The sequence below is a fragment of the Scylla paramamosain genome, unplaced genomic scaffold, assembly GCF_035594125.1.
Source record: "Scylla paramamosain isolate STU-SP2022 unplaced genomic scaffold, ASM3559412v1 Contig3, whole genome shotgun sequence".
Taxonomy (NCBI): domain Eukaryota; kingdom Metazoa; phylum Arthropoda; class Malacostraca; order Decapoda; family Portunidae; genus Scylla; species Scylla paramamosain.
This window is the reverse complement of record NW_026973668.1, coordinates 85001-97500: the sequence shown is the minus strand read 5'-3', so window position 1 is coordinate 97500 and position 12500 is coordinate 85001. Positions and strand designations below refer to the sequence as shown.

Below are 12500 nucleotides of genomic sequence, written 5' to 3'. Positions count from 1 at the left end.
CTTAATTTAAATAAAGAATAACACTTCTACGTCTCTATTCAAACTGACACGGGTTTTTAAAGGTGTTTTTATAGAGTTTTAGTGACAGATTAGCACGAGTTCTCTTAATATGAGAAACACCATTGAGAGCCTTGCTAATTCCTGTAGTGTTTCTTCTTAACACGCTCCTTTCCTTGTATATAATTGGAAAGCCTCTATTGCTGTATATCTTGTGTGTTCAGAAACATTATTGTTATTCTGTTCTGCCCCAATTTTAATTTATCAGATTTGCTTTCCTTCTGCGAAATCGCATCTATACCTAATGTTCATAACATAATTTATTTGAAATTACTCGCAGCAGGTCGTATTTACTCGCCCTCATCTTTATTGCAGTTCCTATATATATAATAAGAAAGAGGAAATATCATTGTAGGCATTTATTGAACTAAAACCCAGCTGAGTGCGATAATTTTAGCGGTCAATATGCGAGTGATGTAAACAAGAAGGACCCAGACCAAGACCAAGATGGAGGATCCAAAGCCGCTGTACATGTGCAGATAGGAATTGAAATGTGAAGATTCCCGGTATAAAAGGCCACGAAGAGGAACGGAAATAAGAGAAATTAATTATTTCCTGCCCCTGGAATAGTCAAGGTAAGGGAAATAAGGTGTGGAAGGCCGGGAAATAGGGAAACTGAGAGGATGATAAGGGCAGGGGATGTTTGGGTTAAGTTGGCCGATTTTTATATTATTTTCGAGTTGTTTGTTCATTGTTCGTGGTTTTTTTTCATTATGGCGTTTGTTTGGATACGTTAGATATGTTTGTCATTCCTGTATCACTTATTTCATTTAATTTGTCGTTGTTTTGTTTGTCTTTGTTTGTTTGTTTGTTTGTTTGATACACGGGGAATTGTGATCCTTGCCACGCTGAAAGAGAGAAAGAAGGAGACAAAGAGAGAGAGAGAGAGAGACAAAGAGAGAGAGAGAGAGAGAGAGAGAGAGAGAGAAAAGACCCCAGTACATCACTAGTGACGTGTTGTGGTCCCTGGCTGGCTGGGCGGTGTTAGTTGCTAGCTGTGCATTAGTGAAGCCAACTATTCCACTCATTATTTCATCATTCACATTATATACCTCATAAATACACTGAGAGAGAGAGAGAGAGAGAGAGAGAGAGAGAGAGAGAAAGAGAGAGAGAGAGAGCCCAGTACAGCATCATTAACCTTATTGTACACAGTTTTGATGGTACTATTTAGTGTTACTTATAAAAGTATGGATTATTATTGTTACTTTTCTTGTTTTTATCAATTAGATGGTAAGTTTTTGCTGGAATATATTGTGTAATTGTAATATAACAATGATTTTGGCCATTTGGAAAGGCTTAAGGGCTCGGCCAATCGTGGCGCTTCGCGAATGGGGTCTGTTCCGAGGCAAATATGGTGTCATGGCCTCAGGAAATGTAGAATTTTGATTGGAGCTGTTTTTTGTTTGTTTTTAACCTCATAATTAATCAAAATAATTGCCAAAAAGCAACAGAGACATCAATTCATATCTTCACATGTAATATCACAATTATTTTCTATGAATTCAACAGTAGGTAGTCTTCAATGCTTATTACCATACACACCTTCCTACCACAGCTTCAACATCAGGTAGTCTTCAATGCTTATTACCATACACACCTTCCTACCACAGCTTCAACACCAGGTGGTCTTCAATGCTTGTCACCAGACGTACACCTTCCTACCACAGCTTCAACACCAAGTAGTCTTCAGTGCTTATTACCATACACAGCTTCCTACCACAGCTTCAACGCCAGGCAGCACTGAGACACTGGCGACAACGAGTCCCCCGTGAGCAGCATGTGGTGATGTCTTCAAATGCACAGCGCAGGAAGAGCCAGTGACATTACTCACTGCCTCGAATAATCATGTTGACCATTACAGTGATTGTTGTGCTTATCATATACCAGTAATTGTATATCTTAGTATTGTTTGTGTATTTTGTTTATTTTGTGTATTTTCATGCTCAGATTACATGAAAATAATTATATATCTTGTTTTTTTTGTACTGTTTTTACTTATTTATTTGTTTCTATGCTTAAATTAACATACAAATACTATTATTTTGTATTATTTTGTTCAGATTACATAAACAAAATAATTGCATCTCTTATTATTTTTGTATTATCTTATTTAAACAGTAATTATTGCAATCATTTAATTTTTTTGTCTCATTATTGACACCAACTGTTGACGGGGAACCCGCAACCTAACCAAGCCTACCTCATTTATTCATTTATTTATTTATTCATTTATTTATTTATTTATTTATTTATTAATATTTTGTTGGGCTTAGTTGTGATCCTTTTCACATAAGAGGATGAAATATTTGTGTCATTTTGTGCTTATAATATGATTAATCCCCTATTTAATTCCCAGTAACCTGTTTTGACCCTCACACAGCCATACATAGCCATACACAGCAGTACACAGCAATACACAATAGTACACATCCATACACAGCAATACCCAGCAATACACAGCCTTACGCAGCAATACACAGCAATACACAGAAGGTCACAGCCAGTAGAATACAAAAAAGAAATTATTTGAAAAGATTTCTATTTATAAGTGCAGTGTCCACCTCTCTAGCACAAGAGTTAACCAGTATTCTCAATCATTCATCCCTTTCTCTGGTAAACTCTGGAACTCCCTGCCTGCTTCTGTATTTCCACCTTCCTATGACTTGAATTCCTTAAAGAGGGAGGTTTCAAGACACTTATTCAGCAATTTTTGACCACTGCTTTCACCCTTTTATGGGACTGCCATCTCAGTGGACATTTTTTTTATTAGATTTTTGTTTCCCTTGGCCAGTGTCACTCCTACAGAAAAAAAAAAAATAATAATTAGAAAATATTATTAATTGTTTTTTTATTATTATTATTATTATTATTATTATTATTATTATTATTATTATTATTTGTTGTTGTTGTTGTTGTTGTTGTTGTTGTTGTTGTTTAAGCCCTGTCTAATTTATTTTATATATTGCAGGAGTGTGTGTGCTGGGAGGACCTGAGCCACTTCCACCCCATCCCTCCCTGACACACACACACACACACACACACCCCAGACACCCCTAAACACCCCAGAACACACCCACACCCCCTTTCTTACTCTTCCACCCCTCTCCCCCCACCATGAACATCCCCCTCCCAGATGAGATACCCCTGCCTGGGGGGGTGGGCAGCCGACAGGGCCCCCCACCCCCTATTCTCCGAGGCGGCCCTCTCATACCCCGCCCTCCACAGCCCCCCCCACAGATCATGCTGCCCCCTGGACCCCCACCAAACCTCTCCCTGCCCCCCCCTGTTTTTTCACACCCACCCCCGTTCCTTGGCCCCCCTCCCCCGCGTCATCCTGGCCCTGTGCCTCTGTTCAGCAGGATGCCGGGCACTGCGGGGGGCCAGATGTTCCCCACCCCCCCTGCCGAGAGGTGAGTGTGTGTACGTGTGTGTGTGTGTGTGTGTGTGTGTGTGTGTGTGTACGTGTGTGTGTGTGTGTGTGTGTGTGTGTGTGTGTGTGTAGTAATAATAGTAATATTTGTAATGCTATGTACATAAATACTGTTACTATTATTGATAAAATATAGTGATGATGATGATGATGATGATGATGATAATTTAGTAGTGATTATGAAAATGTGCAATACAATATAGGGTAGATATTATTGTTATTACCTGTGTGTGTGTGTGTGTGTGTGTGTGTGTGAGAGAGAGAGAGAGAGAGAGAAATAATTGATGTTCTCTCTCTCTCTCTCTCTCTCTCTCTCTCTCTCACACGCACTCTCTCTTGCAGGTACTCTCCCAGCCGTGTCACAGCTGATGATGATGATGCTACCCCCACCCCCAGCCTGAGCCACCCTCCACCCACCCCAGCCCTCACCAAGCCTCCTCCAGTACCCCTCCCCACCACCACCACTACCACCACCACCAGCGATGCAACAGCCCCATCTACCTCAGCCGGCCCACCCCCTGGCCCGACCCCCTCCCTGACAGTGGCCCCCCCCACGGCAAGCAAGACGGGGGTGACCAAGCTGCTGGGGAGTAAAGAGGCCAAGAAAAGATTGCTGGCGTTTTCTGGCAAGACAATGAAAGTTTCCTCGTTCACCCTGACAAAAACGCCACGTCCAGCTGCCAACTCTGCCCTGCCGGGGGACGACGACGTGAAGAAGGGCCTCGCGCCGACCCCCGGGGGCACAGGCGGGGCAAAGAAGAAGAAGAAGGAGGAGAAAGTATCAATAATTGAACAGATTCGCGACGAGGAATCCAGACTGAAACAGGCGCTGGGTTTAAAGAACATAATTTTCAACCCTTACGGTCCTGGCCTGGCCCCGATTGCCAAGCTGCTGGACAACCCCGAGGAGCTGAAGCGCTTTGAGACCAAGGGCCGCACCATGAAGGTCCGGCTGGAGGAGTACGAGGCTCGGCAGAACAGAAACAAGGAACAGCGGCGCAGGGACAGGCCGGAGAGGGTCGACAGAATGGACCGCCCCAGGGCAAAGGAGAAGGACAGACGCACGGACGCACAGGCCACGCAGGACGCCAAGGCCCCATCGGATGCCTCGGGGAAGGACGAGCCCCGGAAACGGCCCCGCAGAGTGCCAAAATCGTGGAAGGAATTTAAGAGTGAAAAATTTGACTTTGAGCTTCTGAGACAAGTGCGGCGCGACCAGATGAGGAGGCAGAACCGCGGGGCACGGGGTGGGGCGGTGTTCAAGGACCCCAAGATGATGTATCCTATCCGCGCCAAGGGCCTCGGCGGCTCGGACAAGGAGTACCCGGCCAGCTTGGTCCGCTACACCAATGCCAGACCAAGCATATCGTTTGCAATCAACTCCGCTAAATTCCGCGCCCATTTCTTCTCCCGCACTGAAATCCGCCACTACCAGCCAGAGGAGTGGAGCGCCCTGGAGGCCTTCTGGTCCGCTCCATCCACCCACCTGCCCCCATCGCCGCCCCGTGCACAGAAATGCTGGTACCTCCACGTTGACAACTGGCCAGAGGAAGTAAGGACAGTACCTTGTGTCCCTGCCTCTGCTACCCCACCCCCTGCCCCGCCCCCTGCCCCAGCCCCCTCCCCGCTCCCTCTGAAGCCCCCCACACGCAAGTCAGCCAAGTCCAAGTGGGATTCGGACACAGAAGAGCAAGTGGAGGGACAGAAGAGAGGGGAGAGAGAGAGGAGGAAGGAGGAAGAGGAGGAGGAGGAGGAGGAGAGGAAGGAAAATAAAAATATAATCAAGAATTTGGAGGAAGAGGAAGACCAGGAGGTACAGGTGAAGGAAGAGGAGGAAGAGAAGACTATCCCAGAGAAGATGAAGGAAGAGGAGGAAGAGGAGGAGGAGGAGGAAGAGAAGAGTGAGGCAAAGGTCTTCCCTGATTGTTTGACTGAAGAATATGAAGCTTTCCTTATGATGGTGGATGGAGGAGGAGGAGGAGAGAAGAAAGAGGAGGAAGAGGAAGAGGAGGAGGAGGAGGAGGAAGGAAGATGCAAGAGGAACGTCACATCACTATATAAAGAAGAGGAGGAAGACTACATGAAAATCGAAGAAGAGAAGGAGGAAAGAAGAAGAAAGAGGATGAGAGAGGAGGAGGAGGAAGAGGAAGAGGAGAAGAAGGAACAGAAGACCCTGGAGAAGATGGAGAAGAAGAGGAAGAAGCAAATGAAGAAGGAGAAGAGGAGGCAAAAGAAACTGGAAAAGAAAGCAAAGAAGAAAGCGAAGAAGGAGATGAAGAAGAAGAGGAAGGAGAAAGAGAGGAAGAGGGTCAAGAGGAGGAGGAAGAGCAGTGATAGTTCAGTATCCTCCCCTGTACAAATGGAGGAGGAGGAGGAAGAGGAAGAGGAGGAGGAGAGAAGACTTACAAGAGACAAGAGGAAGAGGAGACAAGAATGGACTGCAATAAGTGGCAGAGAGGAGGAGGAAGAGGAGGAAGAAGAGGAGGAGGATAAACGCATCACCTCGAGGAAGAAGAAAGAGGAGGAGGAGGAAGAGGAAGAGGAACAAGAAGAGGGTAGAAGATTCAGCAGACACTCAGATAATGATGAAAGCCCTTCTTATACTCCACCAAGAAGACTGCAAGAACAGGAGAAGGAAGAGGAGGAGGAAGAGGAAGAAGAGGAGGAAGAGGAGCCACCTTCCCCAGTATCCTCCCCTGAGCTTCCCATGGGGCGGGGCTACAGGGAAGGGGCGGAGAGGAGAGCTCAAATCTGGGAGTGTGAGTCGGTTGGGGCCGATAGCAAGGAGTCGTCAAGGGAGTCGTCGCCAAAACGGGGCAGAACCGGGGCACTCCGGGTCACCCCAGGGTCAGGGAGGAGCTACCCGGCCAGCGACACGTCTGGGTACTATGACCTGACCCCGGACTCCTCCAGCGGGGCATCCGGGGCAAAGACATTCAATTTGGAGGATATTCCGTACCCTACCAGAGAGAGCGAGAGGTACAGCCCCTCCAACATGTCCCTCTCCTCCTCCTCCTCTGCCCCGCCCACCCCGCCCCACCCCACCCCAGACACCCTGGACGCCATCCCCATCCCCCCACCCACCCCAGACCTCACCAACATCCCCATGCCGCCCGTCACCTTCACCATCACCCCGCCAGCCCCCATCCCCAGGCCCAAGGAGGACCCCCTGCCGAGACCCAAGCCCCCGGTCCCGCTTCCTCCCATGGCAGCCGCCCCACTGCCCCCCTTCTCCGTCCCCTTGCCCTGCCCCACGCCCGCCCCCCTGCCAGCAGCACCCAGCCCTGCCTCCAGGGATGAGTCCCCACCAGCCTCTCCACCCCGGGAGGTGCCCCCCATCGTGCTGCTGTCCCCCGCCGCCATCCCCATCCCCACCTCCCGCCTGGACGCCCCGCCCCGCCCCGCCTCCCCCAGGCCTGCCTCGCCTCACCAGGAGAAGACTCACTGGGTAGAGAAGAAGGGGGAGGGGGTTGAGGCTGGGGTGGGGGGAGGAGGAGGCCTGCGCCCCGCCCGCCCCGGCCCAATCACCTTCAGGCTTGGGGCGAAGGGTGCGCTGCGGCTGCCCCGCCCCGACCTGAAGGGCTTCCTGCCCCAGGAGGAGGAGGAGGAGGAGGAGGCGCGGGTGCCCCCCGGGGGACACGACAGCGGCGACGACGAGCCCCCCATCCTGCACCCCCCGGCCCCCGAGCCCCGCCCCACCCACCACCAGCCACACCAGTCCCCACCGCAGTCTCCGTCCCCCGCACCACACCAGGAGCACCTACCCCAGGACTGCCTGCCCCGCCCCCACCAGACACCGCCCCCGGCCTCCCCTGTCCAGAGAGAGCGCGCCCCTCACAGGTCCCGCTCACGCTCCCCCCGCCGCCTGCCCCGTGCCAGGTCCCCCGTCACGCGCCACAAGTCCCCGCCCCGCCCCAGCCCCACCAAGGACCGTTCACCCCCCAGGGACTCCTCCAGCGAGAGGGGGCGCTCACCCCGTCCCCGCCGCCCCCAGGCCAGGACCCGCTCACCACCCCGCAGCAGGACGCCCCCGCCCAGGACCCGCTCCCCAGTCCCCCGCGGCAAGAGCCCCACCAGGGGCAGGACACCTCCCCGGGGCCGCTCCCCCGTGCGTGCCCGCAGCCCCTACAAGAACCGGTCCCCGCCCCCCCGGGCACGCTCTCCTCCCAAGGCTAAGTCCCCGGGGCGCGGCCGCTCCCCCCACCGTGCTGCCTCCCCCATGCACAGCCGTTCACCACCGCGGGGAGCCAGTCCCCCCGGGGGCCGGGGCCGAGTCTCTCCCAAGCTGCGGTCGCCACGCCGCACCCGTGACTCTCGCTCCCGCAGCTGGTCCCCCCGGCGCCGCAGGAAGGCTGGCGGCGGCGGCAGCCCTGAGGCGCGGCGTGGCAGGCGGGGCGGCAGGCTGGCCAAGACCCCGCCCCGTCAGGCCAAGGGGGCCAGGGAGCGCCGCTCTCCCCCGCCTCGCCGCTACCACAGCCCCACCTCTCCTTCTCCCCCACCCCGGGAGGAGCGCTATGCCCCACACCACGGCCCCAGCCCCCCGCGCCGCTCCCCCTCCCGTAGCCCAGCCCGCTCCTACCACCACGGCCCACACACCCCAGAGCGCCCCCCAGATGCTGGCCGCTTCCCTGCTTCACCGCCCGACGGCTACTCAGGGCGCGGCGGCCGCCACACCCCCGAGGGCTCCCCGCCCCCAGACCATCGCCAGTACCACATCCCCGTGGGGCAGTACCGCAGCAGCATCAGTCCTCCCTTCTCCCGCAGCCCCCCGTGGAGCCCCGGTGGGGGGCGCCGCGCCAGCCCCACGGGGTGGCGCAGTCCACGCTACCAGCACCAGCACCACCACCACTACACTCCCCCGCCCCGTGACCGCTGGAGCCCCCAGCGCTCCCCACGCCGTGCTACCCGCTCCCCGGGGCGCCGCTCACCACCCCCAGGCCGCCGTGCCTCCCCGGGGCGGGGCCGCTCACCCCCCAGCCGCTCCCCACGCCACTCCCCGCGCCGTTCCCCAGGGCTGAGGTCCCCCCGCCGCTCCCCCTCCCCACGGGGTGAGGTGTACCCCTACGAGCGGCGGGGCTGGGGCGGGGCAGCCTGGGAGTGGGAAGCGTCCCACCACCACCACCACAGCCCCAAGGCAGAGCAGGGGGAGGTGCGGTACAGAAGGGGCAGCGCAGGGGACAGTGCCCCCCTCAAGACAGACGCTGACTCCACCATCAGCGACTCAGAGCTGCCCTCTGCCGCGCCCCCGGCTCCCCCTCGTCCCCCGCCCGCCCCAACACCCATTCCCCAGCAGCCCCGACCCAGTCCTGCGCCGGCCAGAGACGCTGCAACACCCCCATCGCCACGGGGGGGGGTCACCACGCCGCCCCACGCTGGACGAGAGGCTGCGCCGTGAGCACGGCGTGCACCTCCAGCAGCAGCAGCAGCAGCAACAGCAGCAGCAGCAGCAGCAGCAGCAGCAGCAGGTGTACAGCTGGCCCTATCCTCCACAGCCACAGCAGGTGAGGGGAGGCAGGCAGGCTGGGTGTCACTGCCTGTGGCACTGCAGCACTGTACCACTCAACACAGCCACAGCAGGAGAGGCAGGGGAGACCTCACACACACACACACACACACACACACACACACACACACACACACACACACACACACACACACACACACACACACACACACACACACACACATTACTTATATAACTGTCACTAATTACACACAAGTAATTCTTTCACAGGGGAATTATGAACCCCCAAACTAACCCCCCCTCCTCCCAACAGTTCCAGTACCCTTATGATGCAGCCGAGGGGACTGACGCCACCACCACCGCCGCCACCGCCACCACCACCACTGCCACCACCGCCACAACAAGGGTTATTCAAGTTGGGAACATGCTTCAGGTGTTGCCCCAAGATGCCTCAACCCCGCAGCCCCACTCCCCCATGATAGTGCAGGCAGGGAATGTCATACAGGTGAGAGAGAGAGAGAGAGAGAGAGAGAGAGAGAGAGAGAGAGAGAAAGTTTTTTACATACAGAAAGGAGAGACAGAGATAGAAATTCAATCTTACTACTACTACTACTACTACTACTACTACTACTACTACTACTACTACTTCTGACCACCTCCTCCCCTTCAGGTTGTTCCAGCTGACAACATGCAGGTGTTAGGGGCAGAGGTTGTTGGAGTTGGTGGAGTCATGCAAGTGGTCGGGGTCCCAGGCTCTCCCCCGACCCCCTCTCCAGTCCCTGCCCCCACCCAGACCCCTGCCCCAGCCATCCCTCTCCCTGTGACCCCTGCCCAGTCATCCCTCACCCCCTCCTGCCCCCCTGCGGTGCTGCCAGGGGGGGTGACGGGAGGTGGAGGTGGGCCACACACACCTGGGTTACCTGTGGCTCGGCTTATCTCCCTCCTCCAGCAGGTGAGATAGAGAGAGAGAGAGTGTGTATATATATATGTTGTTATTGTGTTTATTTGTGATTGATTGATTAAATGATATATATTGGTGTTAATATATACAGACAGACTGGTATATAGACATTCTGATATGTGATGGCCAGTCCATGGAGCACAAGGTCTTTGTGGACTAATGAATATTTTACACTAAGGTTTAAGACCAGTGTTTTATTCAGCTATCATGAAAAAAAAAAGAAAAAGACAGTACATAATTATATAGTAAGTAATTCATAACTTTAACCCAATCAAATTATAGATACATGCAAAAAAAGAATGATATCAATAACACAAGTAAATAATGATAATAATAATAACTATTACAAATTACAAACAATTACATATGTTTATAATAGTAGAGCTGATTACAATTTGAAAACTAATAAATACAATGAATAATTACTTGTTAAGTGTTGTTTCATCAGTAATTTAAAGGAATGTAATGGTTTGTTTTTAACTGTGTCTGAGAGCCGGGTCCAGTGCTTGGTTCCTCGTGAGACGACACTCTGTTGGGCACGGGAGGTTCAGCAGAAGGGCGTCCTCAAGTTACCTGTCTGTCTTAACTGAATATCATGAGCCCGTGTCTCTTGTGTTTGTATTAAGAGCTTTGTATACAAACGGCAAGGTCTGGAATGCAGTAATGTCTCCAGTTTCTAGGAGTTTAAGATCCCAAAATGTAGGACACTGCTATGTTCGGACTTGTTACTGTTTGTCTTATTCCAAATTAGCTTTTTTTAGGGCAAGAAATAATTTATGAGTGTAGGTTGCACTAGGAGAAAGAGAGAGAGAGAGAGAGAGAGAGAGAGAGAGAGAGAGAGAGAGAGAGAATGTTTTAGATATTATTATTATTATTATTATTATTATTATTATTATTATTATTATTATTATTATTATTATTATTATTATTATTACTGCTACATATTTCTCTCTCTCTCTCTCTCTCTCTCTCTCTCTCTCTCTCTCTCTCTCTCTCTCTCTCTCTCTCTCTCTCTCTCTCTCTCTCTCTCTCTCTCTCTCTCTCTCTCTCTCTCTCTTACAATAATAGTTTTACCCTTCTCTCTCATCCTCTCTCTCAATTCCACTCACTCACTCTCTCCCTCCTTTTGCAGCAAATCCCGAGGATCAACGAGGACATGGTGGACCCAGAGATTGCAGCAGCAGCAAGAGAGAGAGAGAAGCAAGAGAGGAGGGAGAGGAAGGAGAGGAGGAGGAGAGAGAGGGAGGCCAGGAGGGAGGCACGTCAGAGAGAGAGGGAGAGGAAGAGGTTGATTCTATTACAACAACAACTGCAACAACAACAACAGTTAGCCAATGAGGAGGGGGAGGGGCCGTCCTCTGATGCTGAGGATGAGGTATTGTTCAGGGTAAGTAGTAGTAGTAGTAGTAGTAGTAGTAGTAGTAGTAGTAATAGTAATGCATCCATTTTTAAACTTTCCAAGATAATCTTATTTCAACAGGTAGAGATGAGAAAGTCCTCTGACAAAAAAAAAAACATTATCTATTTATTTTGTTATGTAGGCCAAACCAGCTCCCCATCTGTGCCTATGCAGTGTCTGGCCAGCCACTAGTGTGTTTTGGGGACTCAGACCAGCAGATTCCCACTGTTTATTCACTGTTTGTGCCTATGCAGTGTCTGGCCAGCCACTTGTGTGTATGTAGGGGACTCAGACCAGCAGATTCCCACTGTTTATTCACTGTTTGTGTTGATGCAGTGTCTGGCCAGTCACTTGTGTGTATGTAGGGGACTCAGACCAGCAGATTCCTACTGTTTATTCACTGTTTGTGTTGATGCAGTGTCTGGCCAGCCACTTGTGTGTTTTGGGGACTCAGACCAGCAGATTCCCACTGTTTATTCACTGTTTGTGTTGATGCAGTGTTTGGCCAGCCACTTGTGTGTTTTGGGGACTCAGACCAGCAGATTCCCACTGTTTATCCATTGTTTGTGTTGATGCAGTGTCTGGCCAGCCACTTGTGTGTATGTAGGGGACTCAGACCAGCAGATTCCCACTGTTTATTCACTGTTTGTGTTGATGCAGTGTCTGGCCAGCCACTTGTGTGTTTTGGGGACTCAGACCAGCAGATTCCCACTGTTTATTCACTGTTTGTGTTGATGCAGTGTTTGGCCAGCCACTTGCGTGTATGTAGGGGACTCAGACCAGCAGATTCCCACTGTTTATCCATTGTTTGTGTTGATGCAGTGTCTGGCCAGCCACTTGTGTGTATGTAGGGGACTCAGACCAGCAGATTCCCACTGTTTATCCATTGTTTGTGTTGATGCAGTGTCTGGCCAGCCACTTGCGTGTATGTAGGGGACTCAGACCAGCAGATTCCCACTGTTTATCCATTGTTTGTGTTGATGCAGTGTTTGGCCAGCCACTTGTGTGTATGTAGGGAACTCAGACCAGCAGATTCCCACTGTTTATCCATTGTTTGTGTTGATGCAGTGTCTGGCCAGCCACTTGTGTGTATGTAGGGGACTCAGACCAGCAGATTCCCACTGTTTATTCACTGTTTGTGTTGATGCAGTGTTTGGCCAGCCACTTGTGTGTATGTAGGGGACTC

The 12500-nt window shown here is 51.8% G+C and overlaps 1 protein-coding gene across 1 annotated transcript in view; it reads left to right on the top strand.

Annotated features, from left to right (window-relative positions):
• Positions 1–493: 493 nt before the first annotated feature.
• Positions 494–12500, top strand: part of LOC135096357 (serine/arginine repetitive matrix protein 2-like) — a 14736-nt gene continuing 2729 nt past the window's right edge. Inside the window, 7 exon segments of the mRNA XM_063997818.1 lie at positions 494–632; positions 3029–3470; positions 3833–8786; positions 8788–8991; positions 9268–9459; positions 9625–9906; positions 11048–11302. Of these exon segments, the coding sequence (XP_063853888.1) occupies positions 3175–3470; positions 3833–8786; positions 8788–8991; positions 9268–9459; positions 9625–9906; positions 11048–11302 (6183 nt within the window). The 5' untranslated portion in view covers positions 494–632; positions 3029–3174.